The 27669-nt window shown below is 39.9% G+C and overlaps 1 protein-coding gene across 6 annotated transcripts in view; it reads right to left on the bottom strand.

Annotated features, from left to right (window-relative positions):
- The window catches only part of ATG4C (autophagy related 4C cysteine peptidase), an 81980-nt gene that overhangs the window by 19131 nt on the left and 35180 nt on the right, over positions 1–27669 (bottom strand). For all 6 annotated transcript variants that reach the window (XM_058657442.1, XM_058657449.1, XM_058657438.1 and 3 more), the window contains 4 exons: positions 18149–18382; positions 15966–16299; positions 14161–14231; positions 6877–7013 (listed from right to left, as the gene is read on the bottom strand). In XM_058657442.1, the coding sequence (XP_058513425.1) occupies positions 6877–7013; positions 14161–14231; positions 15966–16299; positions 18149–18382 (776 nt within the window). The remainder of the gene's footprint in view (positions 1–6876; positions 7014–14160; positions 14232–15965; positions 16300–18148; positions 18383–27669) is intronic.

Here is a 27669-nt window from a genome sequence, read left to right as displayed (position 1 = left end):
TTCACTTTCCTTTAAATCATTCAACACTATTACAGCTAATCAAATACTCTAACAAGCATGCTTAATAACATTCAATAATTACTATTCGCCAGATACAGAGATCATTAACAGTACCACACAAGGCAACAAGATTCCTGCCAAAATGTGAATGTGTGACCAAATTACATGATGCAGTCTTAGTGTGACCAATGCAACATTTTCATCAAATGTTTGAAACAACAGCAACAATTCTTAGACCTTACTACTGATTCTCATTGAGACATGAGTTTTAGAATTCCAAACTAAAAACCATTTTTATAATCAACAGTACTTATCAGATAAATTTTATACAACTTCATTCAGAATAAATATGAAGAATAATGAAAACTATTTAATCCTAGGAAAATGATAATTCTATTGTATCTAAAGCCAACTTAATTTATTGATCATAAAATATAAAAGCTACCCCAATAAATTATTTAGATCATCCATCAGCATCCATTCTAAGGAAACTGGATTTAACTCATATAATTCTTTACATTACAAAAAAAAAAAAACCTAGTGGGATCAATTAATATCTTATAAACGGTTCCTGCATTAATTTTGACATTTTATAAACACTAATAATGACAAAAACATACAAAACAAACTTCCCATCTCTTAAATGAGAGGATGTCCTAAAATATAAAATATATTTCAATGAAAAATACCAATGGTCCCCAACTTACAATGATTCAACTTCCTTTTTCTAACACAATGGTAAGAAACTGTATTTCATTTTACATTTTGCCGTTTTGTCCAGGCCACCAATGGACAGCACCAGCATGGTACTCTCCTGTGGCACTGCAGTGCAGCAGCATACACAGCCCAGACAACCAGGGGATCAGGGAAGTAGACAGACAACACCTTTCAGGGCAGTGTCTGCTGGGCTACAGTACCCAGTAGGTCAGATGGAGCTAACGCACTGCAGTTTACGATATTTTCAATTCATGATGGGCTAATTAGGATGTAATCCCATTGTAATTTGAAGAAATATACATATGTGGAATATATGGACAAATATTTCTCTGAACATAAAACAAAACTGTAAAAGATTTTTTTAAGGAAAAAAAGGCAATCCTGTTTTCTTAAAAATAATGTGATCAGAGTACAAAATTAAAAAGTAAAAACTTCCCAAAATTCCAATACTTAGAACTAATCAATAACAATTCCTTAACATTCTTCTATATCACATACCTTCACATCTAGATTTACAAATACAACATTACATATTTAGCATTATACAACATACGCAATCTTAACAACTATCACTTAAAGTGTCAGCAATATCTTCTCATTTCAGTATAGGTCTATATTATAGTCATAATATCTAATAGATACAACATATTCTAGCTTACGACAACAACAAAATTTGCTTTAAGATTTCCATTATGAATCTTTAAGGTTCTCACTGCAATAAATAACCTTCTGCCATGGTGTGAAATGTTTTCTCCCTTCCAAAAGTCATGTGTTGGAAACCTAATCGCCAAAGCAACGGTGTTGAGAAGTGAGGAACTCTGCGAGACGTTTAAGTCAGGAGGGCATGAATGGATTAACACTGTTACCACAAGGGACTGAGGAAGAGAGTTTGGGCTCCCCTGTTCCTCTGCCATGCAAGGACACACCTTAGTAAGCCCCACATCGGAAGCCAGGACCTTGAAGTGGACTTTCCACCTTCCACTGTCAGGAAAGACATTTTTCTTCCTTATAAATTACCCAGTCTTAAATATTCTGTTATGCTAGCATAAAAGGCACTAAAACATCCTTCAGAGAACAATCTTTCAAATTTTGTCTTATAAAAATACCAGAGATTTTCTTGAAAAGGAAGCTACAACTAAAAAAAAAAAGAGAGAGAAAGCATATTAGATTGAAATCTTAGATAACTAAGAAATAAACTAAGATGAAATTAATTTTTTAGGAATACAGGAGCTAATACGATGACACAGTGGTTTAAGCCACTGCCTGTGACACCCGCATCCCCTAGGAGTGCTGGTTCGAGTTCTGTTGCTCCAGTTTGGATCCAGCTCCCTGCCAATGCACCTGGCAAGACAGTGGAAGACAGCCCATGGACTTGGCTGCCTATCAACTGCCTATGAAACGCAGAGTCCCCTTCAGTTTGGCCCAGCCCCAACCATTGCAGCCATGTGGGAAGTGAACCAGAAGACAGAAAATCTTTCTTTCTCGATCTTCTAACTCTACCTTTCAAATAAATAAATAAACCTTTAAAAGTTACAAGTACACGAAAAATTAAATAACACTAGAAAATAAGTTTTATTTATTTCTTTTTTAATCTACTTACTAGTAATACAAGGGTGGGCAGTTGGCACAGACCCACGATGCCGCTTGGGATCCACAACCCACATGGGAGTCCCTCGGTTCCAGCCTCGCTGCCACTTCTGATCCAGCTTCCTGCTGACGGACCCACTGAGAGGCAGATGCTTAAGCATTGGGGTCCCTACCATCCACACAGGAGACTCCAAGTGCATTCTGGGCTCCTGGGTGCAGCCCAGGCCCTGAAGTGTACACTGGAGTAAACCAATGAAGAGTTCAATGCCTGTTTTTCTGCCTTACAAGTAAGAAATAAATGCCAACTGTTTAAACATATATGGATTTTTATTTGAAAGGCAATTTTTTTGTAAGATTTATTTATTTTTATTGGAGAGGTAGGTTTACAGAGGGCAAGACAGAGAGAAAGACCTTCTGTCCACTGATAAATTCCCCACATGGCCACAATGGACAAAGCTGAGCTGATCTGAAGCCAATCTGAAGCCAGAAGCTTCTTCCAGGACTCTCAGGTGAATGCAAGATCCCAACGCTATGGGTCACCTTGCACTGCCTTCCCAGGCCACAAGCAGGGAGCTGGATGTGAAATGGAGTAGCCAAGACATGAACTGGTGTCCATATGGACATGGTGCATGCAAGGTAAGGACTTTAGCCACTAGGCTACTGTGTCAGACCCTGAAAAGCAGATTTTTATGGAGAGAAGACAGAGAGAGGTCTTTCATCTGCTAGTTCACTTCCCAAATGGCTGCCATGGCCAGAGCTGAGCTGATTGGAAGCTGGGAGCCAGGAGCTTCTTCCCCAGTATGTCATATGTGTGTAGAATCCCAAGGACTTGAGCCATCCTCCGATGCTTTTCCAGGCCATGAGCAGAAAGCTGGTATGGAAGTGGCACAGCTGGGACATGAGCCAACATCCATATGGAATGCCAATACTCGCCAGCAAAGAATTAACTTGGTATGCCACCATGCCGGCCCCATAAATGTCACATTTTTTAAAAAGTAATAGTTACTTAACATTAAACATTCGATTGCTATTCTCTAATAAAAAGCTTATGCAATTAAAAAGTACCTTACTTCAATTTGTGGCAACTTGGTTAGCTGAAATACAATGTTTATATCATTATATGAGATCTTTCTCTCATAACTAAAGATAAAGAGCCAAAAAAGAAAACAAGATACAGCTAGCCAGAGTCACCACTGACCATCCTCCAAAAAAGAATGACTCAGGGTAACAGAAAGACGACTCCAGCCCCTGACATGTGTTTTCTTCGCAGCTGACTAGGACAGATCCAGCAGCATTCAGGAGCAGCTTAGAAGCTAGCATGTCATCACACACAAAACGGGTGCACCTCTGGAAACCTCAATCACTTTTTAGTTTCTAAAAGAGCTTCTTTAGTTATCCATTGGTCAAAATTTATCAAGCTATATCCTGGAAGCAATAAGTAAGAGTGATGCAATCTGACAAAAACCAAAGTTTTAATTTGCCCTGCTGAACAAATAGAACATACTGGACTTTCCTCAATTCAGTCCCTTAAAAAAAAAAAATAAGCAAACCTCCTATGGTAAGAGTTGATACAGCATATCCCAAATTTCTTTCTGATCGAACAATACAACAAAATGCTAGGATGGTACCATCTCTGAATTACACATACTGTAAAATTACTTAAATTAATTCATTTGAAGAGCCTGGTGCAATATTTCAACTGACTAATCCTCCACCTCCAAGTGCCAGGATCCAATACGGGTACTGATTCGTGCCCCAGCTGCTCCGCTTCCCATCCAGCTCCCTGCTTGTGGCCTGGGAAAGCAGTCAAGGATGACCCAAAGCCTTAGGACCCTGCACCAGCAAGGAAAACCTGGAAGAGGCTCCCAGCTTTGGATTGGAGCAGCTCCAGCCGTTGCAGCCACTTGGGGAGTGAACCAGATCTTTCTCTCTAGAAATCTGCCTTTCAAATAAAACTAAATAAATATCTCACAAAAAATTATATTTGAAAACAATTGAGCTGAATGTTGAGATGTTGAATTTAAGAGTTCTATGTATATTGGTTTGGCAGGAAAAAATAAAACCACTGAACACATACATAAAAAAGAAGAAATTATTTTTCTGTTCAGGCTATCAGACATACTGCTTTTTCATTTCTAACTTATCATCCGTATTGGTTTTTGACCTACTTTCTGGCAAGCATCATACCAATCACATAAACTACTTCAGTCAACCATTTCAGCCATTGTACATGGTAACTGAAATTTAAAATATCTCAGTAATTCCCTTTCTAACTAACCAAGTTAGCAGATACTCAAAGAAATGTTATACATTAGGGCCCAGCGCCGTGGCCCAGCAGCTAAAGTCCTCACCTTGAACGCACCAGGATTCCATATGGGCGCCGGTTCTAATCCTGGCAGCTCCACTTCCCATTCAGCTCCCAGCTTGTGGCCTGGGAAAGCAGTTGAGGACGGCCCAAAGCCTTAGGACTCTGCACCCACATGGGAGACCTGACTCCTGGCTTCGGATTGGCATAGCACCAGGTGTTGCGCTCACTTGGGGAGTGAATCATTGGATGGAAGATCTTCCTCTCTGTCTCTCCTCCTCTCTGTATATCTGACTTTGTAATGAAAATAAAACACATCTTTCAAAAAAAAACGTTTTACATTAAAAAAATTTTATAAGGGAAGAAAAATTATTATGAGGAAAAACATGAGAAACAAAAAACCAACAAAGTTCCAAGTCTTTGTACCTTTGTTATTTGAACTTGAACTCATCACTTAACTTCTACACGTCATTTACATTTTTAAACATAATCGAATCCCGATCAAAGGCAAAATAAGATAAAGCAGATTTATCTTTCCAAAATTTCATCTTCATTTTTCAGCTGGCTCTAGAATGTGAACCTAAAATGTCTTCTTTTTTTCAGTTGCAGCTCTCCTTTTTAACAAACCTCTATGACATTTTCACATAACTGAATATACAAGGTTGCTCTAGAGAGAGTATTTTAAGTCCATTTTGTGCTACTATAACAGAATACCTGAGATTGGGTAATAAATAAGGAACAGAAATTTATTCTCACATAGTCCTGGAGGCTGGCAAGTCCAATCAATTTATTTAAACGAGGTAGAGCGTGTTACACAAATGAGTATTAACAAATACTTATTGCATAGCTCCTGAATCCTAGGCACTATGGATCACTTTAACCACTTAATCATGGTTTGTTTCACTACCGTTCAGGCTCCAATGAATCACTCAAGAGCATTAGGCAGTGCAGTCATCTGATGAATACTAATAACAGCACTGGAGAGCTAAGCCCTCCAGCAGTCTAAACACGCCTGCAGCCCAGCTGAAGCCCATGTCACCAAGAAAGGGTTTTGGCTAAAGAAGTCTGCCCCAAGATTACATCAACTTCTGATCTTCCCATTCCAACAAAGAATGACAGAAAGGATACAGTACAAATTTGCTCAGAACCCACCCAGAGATGTCAACATGCCACAAATTATAGAAACCCTCAACAGACCTGTGAGATGAAATGGCCCACAACTTCCAACATTCCACCAACAGCTCAAACAGTCCACTTGTCAGACATCAAAACCACATCCTAATTTGTTGAATTCAGGTTATCATTATATTGTAGTATCTACTACTGGGAACTAGTTACTAGTTGGTTCCTCCAAAATTTTAATAACTTCAGTAAAGCCAGCACACCAGTTAGAAATGTGTCATGTCAAAAACACCTGTTCTGAATTTTTACAATTAGCAAAACCCAACCTGAGGATATACTTGACCTATATATATGGGGATCTATAATAAGGGATTAATGCTTCAGGTGGGAGAACAAATTACTACTGAGTCATAAAAGACAAATTTAGACTTTATTTCAGCATTACTATGCCCTATAATGCTTCACTCAAAAAAGAATTCCAATCCGGTCTTGAAAACAGAATACTAAAATGTAGGAATCTTGTTTAGAACTATGAAAAGAAAATATAAAAGCTATAATCATCAAAAACAAAGTATTTCAAAAGTCATTTCATCATAACTGAATGTCTTGGTACCCAAAACAACAAAAGAAACAGAACTATGCATTCTGAAAAACAGCAGATCTTAACCTGGCAATATGAAGAAAACAAATTTAGAAACCTCAAACTATCATAATTATCTTGGTCTATATAAATAATCTTACCTCTGACCACATGATGGCGCAATCAACAAAATATAAACTAATACAGTAGTAGTAGAAAAGTCCCTTTTGTTTCAATAATTGATTTTATATAATGTTAGTTTTGTAAATAAACAAAAGTACATGCTTTTAGAAATCACAAGAAAAAATTGAACTGCAGCCCTATTATACATGATTATTATTGCACCTGTCCCCTGTTGATCAGCTGCAAAAGTTACTAGCTTTTTTAATTTGGTATAGGACCAACTCACAACTAATCTTGAAATTTAAGACCTTTACAATATCTAACTTTACACTGGGTAACATACAACTATCTTATTCTAACAGAAAAACAACTGCAAACTATTTGAACTTTTTCACATTATCTTGTATTTATTGCCCTAAAATACTGAGCACTTCTTTCATACCTTTACAAACTCTAAGTAGTCAGTGTTGGTTCTTTCTCCACCAAGTCTAACAGGAACGAGAATAATAACGGCTTTGTCGTCTGTATTACCAGAGGTCATGGAAGCATTCTGTTTGTCAATTACATCAGAACTATAAACTGAGAAAAACAGGGTGAATGTTAAATAGTATAAAAATGATTTTCAGAAACATTGTCATACTTTACTCCCACAAGTCCAGCACTAGCCAGTCATCTGACCTCCACTATCAATGCCAAGGTCTCAACAAGAGACAAAGAACCATCTCATTTATGTATTGAACAGACACTTATTGAGTAGCTACTGTGCAGTGCTGGGGATTCACCAGTAGACAAAAAGAACCAGCACTGCTGCCTCACAGAATATACATCCTAATGACGGAGAAACAGACAAATATAAAATAGGTGTATCCAATGGTGACAGGTACTTTGATGAAAACAACAACAACAACAAAAAGGTTGACAGGATCAATTTAAAATCAAGAAATGTCTTTATGAGAAAGTAATTTTGAATCAAAATTTTTAAAAATAAAGCAAGTAATGCAAATACCAAAGGAAGAACATCCCACGTAGAAAGATCAGCAAGAGCATCTGCCTCAAGGCAGGAACATAGTTAGCAGGTTTGAGAAAGAAGAGCCCACAAAAATAAGTGAGGGGTACAGAGATAAGGAATGCGCCTGGGAGAAGAGAATGAAGACAGGTTATGTGAACAATCCAAAGTCACCAGATAGCTTCGGGTTTTGAGTGCAATGGGAAGTCAATGAAGAGGTTTGCGTTTTGTTTTGTTTTGTTTTGTTTTGTTTGGGGTTTTTTTATTTATTTATTATTTTTTTTAAAGATTTATTCATTTTATTACAGCCAGATATACACAGAGGAGGAGAGACAGAGAGGAAGATCTTCCATCCAATGTTTCACTCCCCAAGTGAGCTGCAACGGGCCGGTGCGCGCCGATCCGAAGCTGGGAACCTGAAACCTCTTCCGGGTCACCCACGCGGGTGCACTGTCCCAATGCATTGGGCCATCCTCAACTGCTTTCCCAGGCCACAAGCAGGGAGCTGGATGGGAAGTGGAGCTGCCAGGATTAGAACCGGCGCCCATATGGGATCCCGGGGCTTTCAAGGAGAGGACTTTAGCCGCTGGGCCACGCCGCAGGGCCCTATTTATTATTTTTAATTCATTAATTACATTGTATTATGTGACACAGTTTCATAGGTACTTGGATTCTCCCCACCCCTCCCCAAACCTTCCCACCATGGTGGAGCCTTGTTGCATAACCACAGTTCAAGTTCAGTTGAGATTCCCCTATTGCAAGCATATACCAAACATAGAGTCCAGCATCTTATTGTCCAGTCAAATTCAACGGCTTCTTAGGTATACCCTCTCTGGTCTGAAGACAGAACCAGCAGAGTATCATCCCAGTCAATTAAAAGCTCCAACATACCATCAGCAAAAATTTACATCATTATGGAATTAATTGACATAGTAATGAGTAACCAATACGTTAAAAGTAAATGCGAGTTCTTAACCACCTTCTGTGACCACCTCATTGACATTTGACATTTCAATTTTAGTTTATACACAACATATAACATACATAACATGTCATACATAACATCATATCATCTTAAATTAAGGCAAACATGTGGTATTTAACCTTTTGGGATTGGCTCATTTCCCTTAGCATTATGGTTTCCAGTTTGGCCCATTTGGCCACAAAGAACTGCATTTTGTTTTTTTTAATAGCTGAGTAGTATTCCATGGAGTAGATGAACCATAGCTTTCTTATCCAATCCTCTGCTGATGGGCATTTTGGCTGCTTCCATGTTTTTGCAATTATTGATTGTGCTGCTATGAACATAGGAGTGCATGTTGGTTTCTCATAAAACAAGTGTTCTGGATATATTCCTAGGAGTGCTATTGCTGGATCATACGGTATGTTGATTTTGAGTTGTTTGAATATTCTCCATACTGATTTCCATAGAGGCTGTACCAGCCTGCAGCCCCACCAGCAGTGGAGTAGGGTTCCCTTTTCCCCGCAACCTCGCCAGCAAGTGTTGTTGGTGCTTTTATTCATGTGGGCCAGTCTTACTGGTGTCAGGTGGTACCTCATTGATGTTTTAATTTGGATTTCCCTTATTGCCAGGGAACTTGAGCATTTTTTCGTATGTTTATTTGCCATTTGGGTTTGTTACTTTGTGAAGTGTCTGCCCATTTCCCTTGCCCATTTCTTGAGTGGCTTGTTTGTTTTGACATTTTGGTTGTTTTGTAGTTCTTTGTATATTCTGGAGATTAGCCCTCTATCACCTACGTAGTGCGCAAAGATCTTCTCCCATTCTGTGGGTTGCTTTTTTACTTTATTGTTTCCTTTGCTGTACAGAAGCTTCTTAGTTTGATGAGGTCCCATTTGTTTATTCTGGTCTTGATTTCTATTGCTTTTGGAGTCCTTTTTAGGAAGTAGGGACCTACCCCTAGATCTTGCAGAGTATTTCCAACATTTTCTTCCAAAAGTTTAAAGGTTTCTGGATGTAGGTTTAGATCTTATATCCATTTAGATTTGATCTTGGTGTATGGTGAGAGATGTGGGTCTATCTTTTTGTTTCTACAGGCTATCAACCAGTTGTCCCAACAGCATTTATTGAACAGACCTTCCCATTTGCCAGGATTATCATTTGTTTTGTAGCAAAGAAATGTCTTAAGCTAACATGAACAGTCTAGTTCCTATACTGATAACACACTGCAGGGGCAAGGGCTGAGGTATGGAGAAGAGTTAGAAAGTCATTGCAAATATCCAAGAAGAGCTGATGGTGGCTTGAACAAAGAAAGTAATTATAGAAACAGGAAACGGTCATAGGACAGTCTTGAGGAGGTGGTGAAAAGTGATGAGGTCATGTACCTGAAGATAAAGTAGGGATTGTCACATGCAAAACCTAAGTGAGGCAGGCATCCTGGCAAGTCAGGTTAAGCCATGGCTTAGGGTGCCCATATATTCTGAACTGGAGTGCCCACTTGAATCCCAGTTGCTTCGCTTCCAAGCCAGCTCCCTACTAACGCACATGGGAAGCAGAGGATGACACGAGTACTTGAGCTCCTGCCCCCCATGAGGTAGAGCTGGATGGAGACCCTGGCTCTTGGCTTCCATCTGGCTCAGCCCCAGCAGTTGCACACACATGCTCTAGCGCTATCTCTTTAATGTGTTATTTGAGCAGGAAAAAAAATGAGTTACAGGTGACTAACAAGAATTTGGTCTAAGCAAACTGAGTTACCACTTAAATGACAGGGAAAACTGAGGTGAAGGAAATACAGAACAGAGGACTGGGAATTTAGTTTTAGACGTAGTAACTTCGAGACACTCAGCATGTGAGTAGAGGCTAAGTGGGCTTCCGGGGAAGTAAACGGCTGGAATTTGGGAAGAAGATCAGGATAGAACTATGCATTTTGTGTTGCCAGGACTTGGAAAGTATTATAAAGCTATAAGCACTAAAACCACTAACACTTCTTTTTTTTTTTTTTTTAAGATTTATTTATTATATTACAAAGTCAGATATACAGAGAGGAGGAGAGACAGAGAGGAAGATCTTCCGTCCGATGATTCACTCCCCAAGTGAGCTGCAACGGGTCGATGAGCGCCGATCCGAAGCTGGGAACCTGGAACCTCTTCCAGGTCTCCCACACGGGTGCAGGGTCCCAAAGCCTTGGGCCGTCCTCGACTGCTTTCCCAGGCCACAGGCAGGGAGCTGGATGGGAAGTGGAGCTGCTGGGATTAGAACCGGCGCCCATATGGGATCCTGGGGCATTCAAGGCGAGGACTCTAGCCGCTAGGCCACGCTGCCAGGCCCACCACTAACACTTCTAAAGATCAAAGAGATGAGCGACCAAGAAAGTAGACTGAGCAAGTAGGTGAGGAAGCAGAAGGAAAATGAGAAGAGTAGTGTTCTGGAAAGCAAGTAAACAAAATGTTACAGGAGAAAGAGGAAGTGGACAACTGACCAGTGAGTGATGTGGGACTGAAATGCAAGCACTGGGTTTAGCAAGTTCAAATTTTTGGTAAGAGCATTTTTGTGATAAGTTTTTTAACAAGAGGGTTGTGGGTGTGACAGCCCAAGTGGACAATTAAAGTGAATACAATTTGGTAGAAACAAATATAGGCCAAAATTTCTATTTTGCTTTGCCTAAAATATGGTGTTTTTATTCACAACTGAACGCTCACACATTTCCTATCTAACCAAATTCTTTTATTCCTCAAAGACATCACTAGCAAATTCTGCCAGAGGCTCATCATAGTGCTGCTTCTCAGTCAAATTATTCTGATACTTTCCCCCTACCCCAACTACCTTAGCCATCACTGGTCCAGAGGGAGAAAAAGCTACTTAACATGATGCCATCACCAACGAATTACAAGTACTCTATTTAACAGAACAATTTCTAAAACATAGAACGGAAAAATAAACTAATGACGCCTGAAGAGAGCTCACAAGAGTCTCTCCAAAGGAAAGACTTCTGAGCACGATCTGAAGACTGAGTATGAGCTACCAAGAGGCAGTCTAGTAACAAGGGGCATCCAAGAAGAGAAACTAGAGTGCGCACCTGCACAAGGACACGGCAGTGTTTAACAGCGTGGCCAAGGAGTGGCCAGAAGGGTGACAGTACCTTGCCAATCAGGACAAATTATGAACTTCATGGGCTTCCTATGGTCAGAGAACTTGAAATTAAACGAATAGTCACAAGATTATGAATTAAGGAACACAACCAATCTCTTTTCATTAGAGAAAAAGGCAGAGAAATCAAGTTAAAGGCAAGTTAGATATAAAGCTCTGATATGAATCAATGAGACTGAAAACAGCTCATTTAAAAAAGAATGAGGGGGTTCTACCTTGAGTATGTATGTGGATGTGACAGTAATAGGAAGAAATAAAGGTACTATAAAAGAAAATAATGCATTTAGGTTTTTTTAAGAACTTTATTCTAGCTGAAAATTCAGTTACAAAGAGAGAGAGGAAAAGATCTTCTACCCACTGCTTTACTTCCCAAATGGTTGTTCTAACCTAGAGCTGGGCCTGATAGAAGCTAACACCCAGGAGCTTCTTCCATGTCTCCCACATGGGTGCAGGGACCCAAAGACTTAGGTCACCCCTCTGCTATTTTCCCAAGCAATGAGAGCCGGACTGGCAAGAAGATCAGCTGGGATACGAGCCACGGCCAATATAAAATGTCAGTGTCAGCAAGCAGAGATTTAGCCTATGACACTAACGTACCAGCCCCTACATTCACTTTTTAAAATGCTGAATTTGAAGTTCTAGTATAATAACTAGATAGGCATATTTGAAGAGCAGTAGTTACGCCATAAGCAAAACTAGAAATGTAGGGGTTTTTGTTGTTGTTTTTTGTTTTATTTTGTTTTTATTGGAAAGGCAGATATACAGAGAGGAGAGACAGAGAGGAAAATCTTCCATCCGATGATTCACTCCCCAAGTAACCACAACGGCCAGTGCTGCGCCGATCCAAAGCCAGGAACCAGAAACCTCCTCCAGGTCTCCCACACGGGTGCAAGGTCCCAAAGCTTTGGGCCGTCCTCGACTGCCTTCCCAGGCCACAAGCAGGGAGCTGGATGGGAAGTGGAGCTGCCAGGATTAGAACCGGTGCCCAAATGGGATCCCAGCATGTCCAAGGTGAGGACTTTAGCCTCTAGGCCACCGTGCTGGGCCTAAAATGTAGTTTTAAAAATCTTGGTGCAAGGGGCCGGCATTTAGCACATTGATCATCAATCAGAAAACATAAAACAAACAAACAAAGGTAAAAATCTGAACCTCAAGGACAGGCATTTTAGACCAACAGTTAAGATGCCAACATCCTAGGCCTGGCCTTATGGCACAATGGATAGAACTGCTGGCCAGTTCAAGTTTCAGCTTCTCCACATCTGTTCCAGCTCCCTGCTAATAGCCTGGGGAAAACAGCAGAGGATGGCCCAAGTGCTTGGGTCCCTGTCACCCAGGTGAGAGACCTAGAAGAAGTTCCTGGTTCCCTGCTTCAGCCTGACCCAGTTCTGGTTGTTGTAGCCATCTAGGGAGTGAACCTATAGATGGAACATTTCTGTCTTCTCTGTCTCACTTTCTCTTTTTCCCCTCCTCTCTCTCTCTCTTTCTCTGTAACTCTGACCTACAAAGAATAAATAAATCTTAAGAACAAAATTCATATCCCATACAGGAGAAACAGGATTCAATTACCAGCTCTAGTTCTTGACTTCTGCTTTCAACTGATGCAGTTCCTGGATGGAAGCTGTGTGTGATGGACCAAGTAAATGGCTTGCTGTAACCCACATGGGAACCCAGCTTCTGCCCCAGTCCAGCCCTGGCTAGCTGCAAGCATCTGAGAAATGAACCAGCAGATGAAAACTTTCTCTCTCTCTCTCTCTCTCTCTCTCTCTCTCTCTCTCTCTCTCTCTCTCTCTTTCACCAGCTCTTTTCTGTTAGCTCTCTGCCTCTCAATTTTTTTTTAATGTTTAAACTTGAACAACAGCTGAATCATTATGTATTAAATACTGAAGAACATACTCAGTTCTCATAAGATAAGTCAAGAATTATTTTTCCTTGAAACATATCCACCGGATGATACTCTGCCGGCTCTACCTTCAGACCAGAGATGGTCTCCCCAAGAAACCGTTGAACTTATCTGGACAACAAGATGCTGGACTCTGTGCTTGGTAAATGCTTGCAATGAAAGAATCTCAAGTGAATTTGATCTGTGGTAATGCAACAAGGTGGAGGAATACAGTATGGTGGTGGGGGGGGAGAATCACAGGACCTATAAAACCATGACACATAATGCAATGTAAAAAAAAAAAAGAAAAAACACAAAAAACGCAACACAGCAATGGGGTGGAGCAATCCACCATGGGGGGAGGGTACAGGGAGGGGTTGGGGCATCCCCAGAGCCTATGAAACTGTCACATAATGAAATGTAATTAATAAAATTTATTAAAAAAAAAAGAAAAAAAAAGGAAACATATCCACCAATAAGATGACAGCTGTTACACGTTACCCAAGTGTTTTTCTTTAAGGAATTATTTTTAACATTGTATTTAATAACTCAGAGAATATATTCAAGCAAAACATTTTCTTTAAGTGCCTCCTACATAAAGGGTGTTACCTAGAAATATAAAGTGAGGTCCCTACGGTCATAATCATTTACAGCATAAATGGGAAGACAAACTAATCACATATGAAAAGTTAAACCAAATAAACAGGTAAGAATTAGTATTACCTACATTCCTTACCTGTACAATCCTGTGCAACATAAACAGTTATTCCTTGTAAATCAGGGTGTCTTGCTTCTTCAACTGCTTTTCTAAGAAAACAGCAAATATCATCCTTTAATCTTAGTGGGCAATTAAGGGTATCATTTACGAGAAAAAAATCAATCATCATTTTCCTGACTTTCCTACTTAACCTATTGTATCTTCTGAAAAAACTACCATCTATAAGATTTTAGAAATTAGATTTAATTTTTCAGAATTAAATATCACACTAAGGTACCAAAAGAACACTAAAACTAAATCATATGTGAAAAAAGCTTGAGTATAAAGACATACTCCCCTCCCACCGAAAAAAAGAATTTTTCCTAATCATTCAACTGGATATATTAAACATTTTCATAATCATGCTTCAACATCTGCTGCACATCTATTTCTATTACTGATCAGAAGTGAATTACTATGTTTGATCTCTGGCACCTTGATTGGTTTTATTTTTCTTCAAACAGCAATATGACTTGCTTCTCTTCACTCAACATCTAATATGATCTGAATATATTCAGATGCTGAGATATTCCCAATTTCAAGTCTAGGAATACTAAGTAAAACTGCAAACTGAAAAATATTTCTTGGCGAGTTCAACATTCTCAATATTATATAGGAGGCAAAAAAAATCATGACAGAATCTGTAAAATAAAATAATGCAAATTGGGGAAATTCAAATTTTTATTTAACTGTGTCTTTATAATTCTTAATTTAAAATAAATCTATTACGAATGTTACTTTGTCAGTATAAAAAAGAGACTGACAAATCTATAAACAGTTTTTGTACAGCCTGCAAGGTAAGAATGTTTCTGACAGTTTCATAGGATTGAAGGGGGAAAAAACAGAAAAAAATAGGCAACATAAATCTTATATGGCCTGAAAGCTACAGTATTTACTATTTGCATTTTACAAAAAAAAAATCTGGAGTGGTTGAAGCTGTGCTTTAAAAGTTATGTTTTTATAAATGTCACAACAAGCTGGAATTGTCACTATTATTAATAATTCTACTGATAACACTAAGCAAATATTTTTCAACTGTAAGCATCTGATCTATAACACACTGAGCACATTAATACAGAAAAGTACTTTGTAATAATTTCAAATTTAAAGACTTTTACAAATGAAGTAAATTCACTACAACATGTTGTGATTATCTGACCTATTAAATATTAAGTTTATAACAATGAGACACACAAGAAACAAGACTTTAAAAAAAAAGACTTTTAAAAAATCTTAATATCCAAACAAATGCCACAAAAAAGTGAAAAGGTACAGTGAAATTAAATGTTTCACTTTTTCTTACCACCCAGAATGTCAAAGATCCTGTATGTTTTCTATGATTATAACAATCCCATTCATTTACAATTCACAAGAATTTGATGTATGCAAATGCCTAAAACACTGATTTTAGCCCTTTACTCTTTATTATATTATTAGTATATTATAGCCCCATGTTACACTTTAAAGAAAAAAAAACTGGTATGCATATTCAAAGGTGGAAAGAGACACTACTTTTCAGAATATATCCACATTATTCTAATGAAGCCCTGCATATCTGCATGCACCTGGAGAGCAAGAGAAGGAAAACTGATCAGTAGATACATTAACTGTGACTAGTGTTACAGAATACAACCCGTGCTTTTCCCCACTAGGAAAGCTGCTTTATGGAATTCTCACATAGTTCTACTTTTGAAGTCCCAATTATATATAGGCATTACAAAAATTAGGTAACATGGAGCCTGAACACCTCTGTAAAAACATGAAAGATTTTAAAACAATCGTACCTTAATATGTGAGCAACTACAGCTGGTCCGTACCAATCTCCGGCCTTTTTCCCAGACTTCTTTCCATATTCTATGAGCTGATGTAAGCCAAAGGCTGCCAGTGGGGAGTCACCAAACCAAGAGATAATTTTCCTATGACAAATTTCATTCTCCATTTCGTGATCATCAGAATACTTCCCAATTGTTTCCTTCAGAGAAAGTGTTGGACGAGTTTTGACTTCTCTTTCCCCTGAAAGCGAGGCTTCAAATGATGCAGTAAATTTTTTTACGGTATGAGAAGTCCACGATTCAGAATCTGAATTTTCAATGTTCAAAGCATCAGGCCAGGTCCAAGCTATAGTAGTTCCAAAGCAAAGCGTTCAGATCTTTAACTAGTTAGACTTCAACAATCAACTAAGATATGTAGGTAGCATTTACAGTTACATGGACTAAACTAAAACAGTAAACTCAGGAATAGGCAAATACACAGAAAATAGATTAATGGCTACCTAAGAACTGGGATATCTACTTATGTACATAGGTTTCTTCAGGGAGCAAGGAAAATGTTCTAAACTAGGTTAGAGCAATAGCTTCTATAAGTATTCCATATTCTATAAATATTCTATATTCTATAAATATTCTAAGAATCAATGAACTTCTGAATCAATGAGTGAGTGTAGGAAACAGAATATCTCAACAAAGCTGCTTATAGGTAGATACTTTGTCTAGCATTTAAGATACGTGCACTCCTTATCAGAGTGTTTGGGCTCAATTCTCCTGTCTCTTGCCTCCAGCTTCCTTCTAGCTACAGCCTCTGGGAGGCAGTAGTGAGGGCTCAAGCAACAGGCTTCCTGCCACTCACGTGGGAGACTGGATCGAGTTGTCAACTCCCAGCCATCAGTGCCATTTGAAGAGTGAAACAGCAGAGAGGAGCAGATACACTCCAGCACTCTTCTCTGCCTCCCAAATCAATCAATTAATAATGGTTTCAAATAAGAAAGCTCCTTAAAGGTACAAACAGAAAAATACATCTCAACCACAGTAATTTTAATATTTGAGTGCTATTATTATTCTCTGCACTTTTCTATAATTTCCAAAATGATAATATATAAAATCAGGGGAAAATACTAAAATGAAGAACAAAAGAAAAGATAGTAAACTCAGCTACATTCAGAAATTTGGTAATATGCTTTACTCTGACAGTGCTAAGATAAAGTCATTTGTATTCCATGACAAGACTGCTTATCAGACATCTAATCTTGACTACCCAAAAGCATGACAAAGATGTTTGCTAACACTATACAACTCATGACTAAGTATCTTTGATAAGTGGATTGTGTTTTCAGTAGAAATCTAACTACAAAAATTATAATATTTTTGGAGTACTTTCTTACACAGAAAATAACTATACATTTTTTAAAATATCGATTGTCCAGTAAGTGAAAACATAATAAAATCCTGAGTGATTAAAGATTTTAAAAAGCAAACATACCCATCAAATCACTGCTTTTAAGTTTATATTAAGTTCTTAAAAGTACATCATTTTAAGTTAACAAGTCACAGATTCAAACATTATTAAAAATGATCCCAATCCTTGCCCTTGATGTGAAAAGCTACAAATAAACCTGGAAATCAGTATAAAATTCCTTTCCTTATATTATTTATACCATTCTTCAAAAAACATTCTCTCTATAATCTCTTTAGTAATTTCTACAAAAGGCTTAGCTGCCATTCATTGTGAGGATATTGTGGCAATAACTAGATATCACAGATTAAAAAACTAAAATCCTTCTACAAATATACACATTATAAAATGTAACTAATATAATATATAACAGTATATATATACTATATATAATATAGTATATATGTACTATTTCACCAAAATCACAGCTGTTCATCTGCGCAGTAATCACTGAAGATAATCCAGGCTTCATCTACAAGGAAAACAATGACCTAACAGATTCAAAATTCCCAAATATTGAACTAACTTAATTTCGCAGTGATGATGAAAAATAAACATGTGCATTTATACCTTATTTTTGAAAGAGAGTCATGGAAGTCATATCTTGTTCACTTAATAAAATGCAATATGCTACATCAGTTGCAACTTCAGAAGATGTCAGAGCCTACAAATAACACCATGGAATTTTATGCTGTAGACAAGACAGGAGTTTAAACTAAACAACAGGGATGTAATTTACCTCTACCAAGAAAGTGTAGTATAAGTCCTTGAGCCAACAGCATCTGTCCAGTTCTTAATGTACAGCCCCAGCCACAGTCAGTTGTCAAAGCTGAGCCTTCTATCTGAGGAAATTCTTCTCTGTAGGTCAACCATATTCTAGAAATGAAATCTTTACGAAATTCTTCTACATTCCCCGCAATTATGTGATCTTCTATTGTACATCCTGATACTGCAGGTAACATTCTATTTTCATCTATAAATTAAAAATACAAATTACAGTTTAAAGGTAAAATAGGAGTACTGATATCTAGAATATCTCACCATTGTTAAGACAGTACTGAAATACTAGATGTGACAATTTTGCTAGTCTTTCTGATGTAAAAGATAAATCCTATCCTATCAGTGTGTAATGAAAATCAGCTGAGAATGAATGCTGAAATGTTTTAAACACTGTAGAGATAACGACCATAACAGAGTCTCAGGAATATATAATATATATACATAATCTACCTTTTTGTGAAGAAACAATACAAAAATTTCATTTTACTTCACTTGGCTCAAAATATACATATTAGAAATCTCTGATACTAAATGTGCAAATAAAAAGTATATTTGTCAATATGTTTAATCATATAAGCTAATTCTTTACATTAAAATGTTATTACTCACATTGTAAAATCAAAACAAAAGAACATAAAATTATTTAAATACAGTTATGTTTTTCTGCTCAAATACAATTTTTAAAAATTCTTGCCAAACATTAACACCTTTTTTAGAGGCTTTTCCAAATCGATCACCTCTAATACAGTTTCTACGTAAAAGCTATGGCCATCATTTGCCCAATGATGTATAATATATTACTGCTCAGAACAAACTCAGTCCTTTATTACTCTAAAAAGAGAAAGTCTTAGTCATCTTTACAAGGAAACACCAATAAATGTGGTTAGTTGGGGTGGGTAAATAATACACCCGCCTACCACTCTCAAGTCTAAGGGTGCCAATCTCACACTGTTCTACAGAATGGTAACACTAACAACAAAGTTTGTATTGTACTTCTATTCTTCACCATTTCTGATGCCATTGCTTGTAAAGCTCATTCCAAAAAAAAAATTGTTACTCCAACTTTGGATACTTGTAGACAGCTTAATGAAACTAAGTTGTAGCATATAATATTGATAACAGACAAATCAGTTTATGCTCCCATTAACAAGGTCTTTCTCGCAAAATTATAAAGAATTTAAAGCTGTCTAAAAAAAAAAAAAAGGCACCTAGGTTGGGGCCAGTGGAGTGGCTCACTGGATAAAGTTGCTGTCTGTGACACTGGCATCCCATATGGACACCAGTTCAAGTCTCAGCTGCTCCACTCTCAATCCTGCTCCCTGTCAATGTGCCTGGAAAAGCAGTAGAGGATAACCTAATTGCTGGCCCCCACACTGCAGTGGGAGACGTGGAAGAAGCTTCTGACTCTTGGCCTCGGCCTGGCTCACTGCCACCCAGTGCAGTAATTTGAGGAAGGAACCAGTGGATAAACAAAACCATTCTGTGTCTCTGCCACTTTCTCTAACTTTGCTTATCAAATAAAATAAATATCAAAAAAAAAAACAGAATCTAGACTGAACATGGCACTAAAAATCGGTCCACGTTTTTCATTTCAGACATTTAATTTTCAACTTAATACAACTATAACGTAACTCACATCTCCTGTGACCTGCAAAACATATGCCTCCTAATCTGCTTTAGAGAAGCACTTAATTCCTATCTTCTTAATGTTTACTCTAAGTATTTTATGGCTGCTGCTAACACTGTATGAATTTTGCTGTATCTTTAGCCTATAGAATTACTATAATACCCCACCATTTTACTCTTCAACTGAATACTTTGACCTAATGTTAACTATTTATATTCTCAGTTTTTATCTATATTTTCCATCCCTCCAGATTTAAAGTGCTCCAGATGGGATAGAACGTAATTATTTTCTGTATGCTTCTATCTTCATCACCAGCCGGAGTTCAGCCCTTACGCAACACATATGAACAATTAACATTTTCTCAGTGAATTTAAGATCAATGGAACCAAAGGAGATAGGTTTTTGTTCCTTGTTTGTTGTTCTGTTTGCTTTTGTTTTTTACGGTGGAGAGAAATAAGATTACAGTTTTATGGGAAATAGGGAAAGTTATAAAGAACCTCTACAAAGAATAGGAAAGAAAGCGTAACAGAAATATAACAAAACAACTAGTAGTACTAAGGGTTTAGTCAAGGCTGATTTTCACAATCAAAAATCACTATGAAACCAGCTACTATGAGCAATAATCAAGAGCAAAAGAACTTGCAAAACAAAACCTCAAAGAATACAGCTGTTGTGCATATTAGATATGGGAAAAAATGAGCCTGTATGTGTCTTTTTTAAAGGAGATTATGGAAAGTTGAACAAATAATATAAATACACCAGTTGCATACAAAATACTACCAAATGGAACTTGTAGAAGTGAAAAATAACAGAAGACAGGAACTCAGTAGAAAATAAGCATCAAATTATACACAATTCAAGACACACTTAGGGAACCAGAAGAAAGAAATTACCAAAAATACAGTGCAGAGACAAAGTAACAGCAAATATGAATTAAAAAAAAAACTTTCAAAGACATCAAGAAGATCTAACAGATTTATGAGATACATGGGGCTGGCATGATAGCTCAACTGTCTAATCCTTTGTCTATGACCACCAACATCCCATTATGAGCCAGTTTGCGTACCCGCTGCTCTACTTCCAATACAGCTCTTTGCCGATGGCCTGGGAAGGCAGTAGAGGATGGGTCAGTATGGATCCTGGTTCACCTCCCTTCTATTCCACTTCCAATCTAGCTCCCAGCAGCAAAGGATGATCTAAGAGCTTGAGTCACTGCACCCACATGAGAAACCTAGAAGAAGCTCCTGGCTCCTACTTTCAGACCAGACCAGCTCCAGCCATTGTGGTTGCTGGTGGGTGAATCAGTGGATAAAAGAGCTCTCTCTCCCACTCTTTGTCTCTGTTAATTTGACTTTCAAATAAATAAATAAATCTTAAAAAAAAAAACTATGTTCTTCAAAAAATATAATTAAATGCAAAGTCAACTAAAGGAGTAGATGAAGACTTCAATCATTTATATCCAAAAAAGGGATTCAGAAAGGCAGAAGAGCTAGTCATGGTGAAAAGTACAGGTAATATAATGAAAACATACTTAAATGGAACTAAAAGCATGAGACCAGAAGATATTCTCAAACGGGCCCAGTGGTTGATAACCTCTGGAGTGCCTGCGCCCCCCGCTGGAGTCTGATCCGGCTCCGCGTTTCCAGTCCTGTGCCTGCCATGCACATCCGGGGAGGCAGCGCGATGCTTGGGTCCCTGCCACCACATGGGAGACCAAGATGGAATTCCAAGGCTTCAGCCTGGCATAGCCTTGGCAATTGCTGAGGTCTGAGGAATGAATCATCATTCGGAAGCTGTCTCTGTCTTTTATTTATTTATTTTTTTTTTTTGGTTCTTTCTGCCTTTCCTGTAAGATGAATCACTAATTTCTTTTAATTGAAACAAAAAAGAGGAAAATTTTAAATAATACAACTAATGAGCCATGGCATATTTGTGTAAACTAAAAATGTATAAAAAGGGGAGAAAAGAAAAAAATGCATGAAGACAAAAGAACCAAAAAAGCTTAGGGCCCGGCGGCATGGCCTAGCAGCTAGAGTCCTCGCCTTGAAAGCCCCGGGATCCCATATGGGCGCCGGTTCTAATCCCGGCAGCTCCACTTCCCATCCAGCTCCCTGCTTGTGGCCTGGGAAAGCAGTCAAGGACGGCCCAATGCATTGGGACCCTGCACCCGCGTGGGAGACCCGGAAGAGGTTCCAGGTTCCCGGCTTCGGGTCGGCGCGCACCGGCCGTTGCGGCTCACTTGGGGAGTGAATCATCGGACGGAAGATCTTCCTCTCTGTCTCTCCTCCTCTCTGTATATCTGGCTGTAATAAAATGAAAAAATCTTAAAAAAAAAAAAAAAAGCTTAATAAAACATTTCTTTAAATGAAGACAAACACTCCAAAAGAACACCAGAATCAAACTATTCAAAATCAGTGATAAAGAGCAAAGCTTAAAAGCAGTTTTGTGAAAACACACTATACACAAAGAAGGAAAAGTGCTATCAGATCTTTCAGTGGAAACAAAACAAAGTAACAAAATGAAGGAACATCTTTAACCTATAGAACAAAAAATCATTCAACCCAGAGTTCAATACCTACCTAGAAAACAGCCTTTCTAATCCAGCTTCCTGGTAATGCCATCTGGGAGGCAGCAGGTGATGACAAAAATACTTGAGTTCCCATTACCAATATGGGAGGTTTGGATAGAATATCGAGCTCTTGGCGCTGACCCAACCCCTGCTATTATGGACATTTGAGCTGTGAAGCAGTTGATGAAAGATCTCTCCCGCCCTCTCATGATCATGCTGCCTTTAAAATAAAAACAACTTCTGGGCCCGGTACTGTAGCCTAGCAGCTAAAATCCTCACCTTGCAAGCACCGGGATCCTATATAGGCATTGGTTCATGTCCCAGCAGCCCTGCTTCCCACCCAGCTCCCTGCTTGTAGCCTGGGAAAGCAGTCAAGGATGGCCCAACACCTTGGAAACCTGCACCCCACGTGGGAGACCCAGAAGAGGCTCCTGGCTCCAGATTGGCTCAGCTCCAGCTGCTCTGGCCACTTAGGGCGTGAAACAGCGAATCAAAGATCTTCCTCTTTGTCTCTTCTCCTCTCTGCATATCTGCCTTTCCAATAAAAAATAAATAAATAAATCTTTAAAAAATAATAGCAACTTTTTAAAAAAAACCTGTATCATCAAACAGATGCACAGAAAGTATTTGATAGGGCCTGGCACGAAAGCCTAGCAGCTAAAGTCCTCGCCTTGCACGCAATGGGAATCCCATATGGGTGCCAGTTATAATCCTGGCTGCCCATTTCCCATCTAGCCCCCGCTTGTAACCTGGGAAAACAGTAGAGGGCAGCTCAAACCCTAGGGACCCTGTACCTGTGTAGGAGACCCAGAAGAGACTCCTGGCTCCTGGCTTCAGATCAGCACAGCTCCAGTCATTGTGGTCACAAGAGCTTCCTGCCTAACCTCCTCTCTGTATATCTGGCTATCCAAAAAAAACAAAATAAATCTTTAAAACAAAAAGTATTTGATAAAAGTCAACATTCCCCACCTCCCCCTGCCAAAGCTGTATGTAACTGCCTGGAACACACGGGCCTGTTACCACGTACCTGTGGTGAGCGCCTCCCAGGCAGCCAGTGCGCCATTTGGAGCCAGGCTCCACCTACTGGCCACCCAGCCAGGGAGTTCTGGAATTTTGGTTCTTTGATATGCTGCTAGGGTAACTCCATCCTGAACCCACAGTGCTCTGTGAACTGAATGAGTCCTAAAGATTCTCAATGGCAGTAGATCTTCCTCTGAAGAACCTGTAATCACTTCATAGTGCAGATTACCAAACATCAGTTCATTCAAGAGCCAAAATCTGGACTTGTCTAGCAGGATGTCCCCATTGCCTAACAGGATGAGGGATCAGCAGAGGGGTCATACTAGACAGGATCATGACATTGACTGGCATTCGAGAACTATACCCAGGGGTAGAAGGTGTCGGGGATGTGTGGGCCAAACCCCATGGGAACTCTGACCCCACTGTGAATGTATCAGGACTGGCCATTCTCAGGTGACAGACATGACAGACAAATCATCTAGGACACCAAAGGATGTCAGGTGCCTCGATAGAGGATGAAAAGCAGAAAACGTTGGACACTCTCCTGGCCATGCTTTGTAGCATGTTCCTGGTGCATCCAGAGATGCACTAAGGTGGACTTGGTCAACCAACAGACCTTGGAAAAATGTTCTCAACCCTGGAGCATGAAACCGACAACTTTTCAGAATTAACAAAACGACTCAAGTAGCACCCTCAGAACACTTCCAGACATCAGAGTCTCTAAGGCATGATCAAGTAATGACTTAGTTTGAAAGCAAGAAGCAGTCCCCTCCCCCAAAAGGAGGAAAAATAATTGAAACATCTGTTCCACCATCTTTCTTCTATACCTTGACACTCCCCATCTTACAGAGGCCCAAAAGAGCATGCATTCCTCCCAATTACGTAAAAAATATTAAAAATAAAATTTAAATTTAAAAGAGTCAATATCCTGGGCACAGCACAGTAGCCTAGTGGCTAAAACCCTTGCCTTACAAACACCGGGATCCCATACGGGTGCCGTTTCTAATCCTGGCTGCCCCACTTCTCATCCAGCTCCATGTTTGTGGCCTGGGAAAGCAGTTAAGGAGGGTCCAAAGCCTTGGGACCCTGCACACACGTCAGAGACCAAGAGGAGGCTCTGGGTTCCTGGCTTCGGATCAACATAGCTCTGGCCATTGCAGCCACCTGGGGCGTGAATCATCAGAAGGAAGATCTTCCTTGTCTCTCCTGCTCTCTGATATCTGACTTTCTTTTATTTTTTTTAATTATTTTTATTAGAAAGTTAAACAAACAAACCTAAAACAAACAAACAAAAAATCCACTGACACATGAAAGCCAATACCGGTGGGCAGACAATGCCAGGTAAGGACCTAGCACCTGATGGCACATGTAAGATCTGAGTCTGGGTGTGGCCCTGACGGGAGAACTTGGGGAACTTACCCAGTGGACTGCAGCTCCTGCTGGTGAGCACATGAGTCAGGGCTGGGTGTTGGTCAGGCCAGTCAGGGATGTTTCATTTGTCAATAGGTGTGTGGGTTGGCTCTATAGGAGTTGGACTTGGCAGGGCAAGGCCAAACCATATCACACTGGCATGTGCAGGAGCCAGGATGGGGTATGGGACATGTTGAGCTAGGCTCAGCTATCACACTTACCAGTATGCTTGAAAGCCAGGGATGGGAGCAAGCTGGGTAGGGCTAGGCTGCAGCACCCACCAGAGTTGGGACTTGAGGCAGGGCAGGCCAGGCCTCGCTGTGGCATCTGACGACAAAGCCCTAGCTAGGAGACAGGATATGCCAGGCTAGGTCAGAGCAACCACTGGCATGTGCAAAATCTGAGGCTGGGAGTAAGCTTAGTGGGGAGCTTAGGGGATGCCCCTGCTAGGCAGCACTTCACACTAGTGAGTACAAGAACTGGAATGAGGTGGCAAAATGGGCAGGACATACCTACAGCATCCCTCAACATAGGTGTGAACTGGGTGTGGGATGTGCCAGATCAGGCTCAGCTCCAGCACCCACTGGTGCTCATAAGAGCCAGGTTAGGTGTAGATTAAACTGGGCTAAGTCTCCGTACCCACTGAACCACATGAGAGCTGGGTGTGGGGGTTGACCAGGCAAGGCTGGCTTGCAGCACCCAACAGTAAGAGGCAGAATGGGTGTAGGCCAGTTGGGCAAGGCTGCTGTTCCTGCCTGTACAGGAGACAGGCCAAATCAAACTAGACCAAGGACCCACCAGTGTGTATGAGATCTGCCACTGGGAGGCGACCTGATAACAGGAGCTTGGGGAACTCCTCAGGCAGGATGCAGTTCCTGAAAGTGAGTACAAGAACCAAGGCTCAGGCCCGGCGGCGTGGCCTAGCAGCTAAAGTCCTCGCCTTGAACGCCCCGGGGTCCCATATGGGCACCGGTTCTAATTCCAGCAGCTCCACTTCCCATCCAGCTCCCTGCTTGTGGCCTGGGAAAGCAGTCAAGGACGGCCCAATGCACTGGGACCCTGCACCCGCGTGGGAGACCCGGAAGAGGTTCCTGGTTCCTGGCTTCGGATCGGCGCGCACCGGCCGTTGCGGCTCACTTGGGGAGTGAATCATCGGATAGAAGATCTTCCTCTCTGTCTCTCCTCCTCTCTGTATATCTGACTTTGTAATAAAATGAATAAATCTTTAAAAAAAAAAAAAAAAAGAACCAAGGCTGGAAGCAGCCCAAACCAAGCCAGGTTACAGTACCTACTGGCACTTCTCTCTCCACTTTCCTCAGATATAAGATGAAAAATAGAGTTGTCTCATCTACTTCCCCCTCCCTAACTGGTGGTCCATATGTGCATGCATCCTCTCAGCTATGTAAACAACATCAAAAATAAAATGAATTTATTAATAAAACAAGAAAAAGTCAAAATTCAACCTCAGATATACCTAAACTCAAAGCCCATACTCTTAACCATACTTCATAATGTCATCAGTTTTTAAAAGTCACTTAATAACCATAACATTGTAGATTCTCTTCCATAATTGGATCATTTTTCTAAATTAATCCCCACCACAACTAACTGAACATTCCTCTGTTTCCTTAATGTGCCTTTTAATATCTCCAAACTATTGCTTTCATCATTTATTCAACTTCTTCACCTACCAACATCCTACTAATCCTTCAACACTCTTTGATAATCCAGTGAGCTAGTACATGTAAACTACTTAGAATGTTACTTGGCACATTATAAATGCTCAATGTTAACCATTATTGTTATCAACTGTTTTTAAGGCTCTAGAAAATCACTGATAAACGACAAAAACACATAAGCTAAAAATGAGTAAAAATCTTAATAGCATATTCTCATGTATATTCACTCTTTCACTCAAAAATAACAGGAAAAATTAAGATGGCGGAAATAGGTAAGTACACATTTTAACAGATGGAGAAACATTAGCCAGGGTGAAGTAGAGAGGACACATTCCAGGAAATAGGAGAGGACAGACCAATGGCAGAGGGGTACTTGGAGACTGGTGGATACAAGAAAGCAGCAGAGACAGAGTTGTAGCGTTGCAGTGACCAGACATCCCAGCAGCATTCAGCCAGTGGCAATCTAAACTGCACCAGCAGCCAGAACTCCACCAGCAACCAGGTGGGAAGAAGAGTTCACCAGGAGCTCAGAAGGTGACCCCAGACAAAGAACTGCCCATCCTGTTGATCTGTTTGATTTGAGCAGGAGCAGAGACACAGCAGTAGATACCAAACAGGCAGGGCAGGAACAGAGTGGATTTCACAGCTGAGACCCCCAGTAGAGCCAAATCAAGTGTCATCTTATATAGGGAGACAAAGGAAAAGTGAGACAGAACTGCACATGCACTAAGCTGAGAACAAACTCATTTCTGCCTTAGTGAATTGCAATGACCTGACATCTTACAAGTTCCACTCAAAATAGGTCCAGGTAGCCCCCAGACCTACCTAACAGCCAGCAGATCAAGAACTCCATGAATGGTACATCAGGTGCCATTTTGCACAGTGTGGCACAGGCTTTAAGATTGCAGGCACAAGAGTGAGTTGAGCATGCACTGAGCTGGGAGCGAACTCACTGAGCTAAGTGCACTGCACTGGTCCCACGTCAAAAATAATACCAGATGCTGGCAACTTACAACTCAAAATAGGTCTGTGTGGCTGCCAGACCTAACAGCCAATAAGTTTCTGCAAGATCAACACCACCAAAAACCTAGCTATTTAGGACACCAGGTGTCTCCCTAATCCTGGGAACTGATTGAACCAGAATGGGAGAAAGGTTATACAGACAACAGCGCAGC

Source organism: Ochotona princeps, chromosome 2, assembly GCF_030435755.1.
Source record: "Ochotona princeps isolate mOchPri1 chromosome 2, mOchPri1.hap1, whole genome shotgun sequence".
Lineage (NCBI taxonomy): Eukaryota > Metazoa > Chordata > Mammalia > Lagomorpha > Ochotonidae > Ochotona > Ochotona princeps.
Note: the sequence above shows the minus strand (reverse complement) of the source record. Positions and strands in the feature narration are given on the sequence as shown.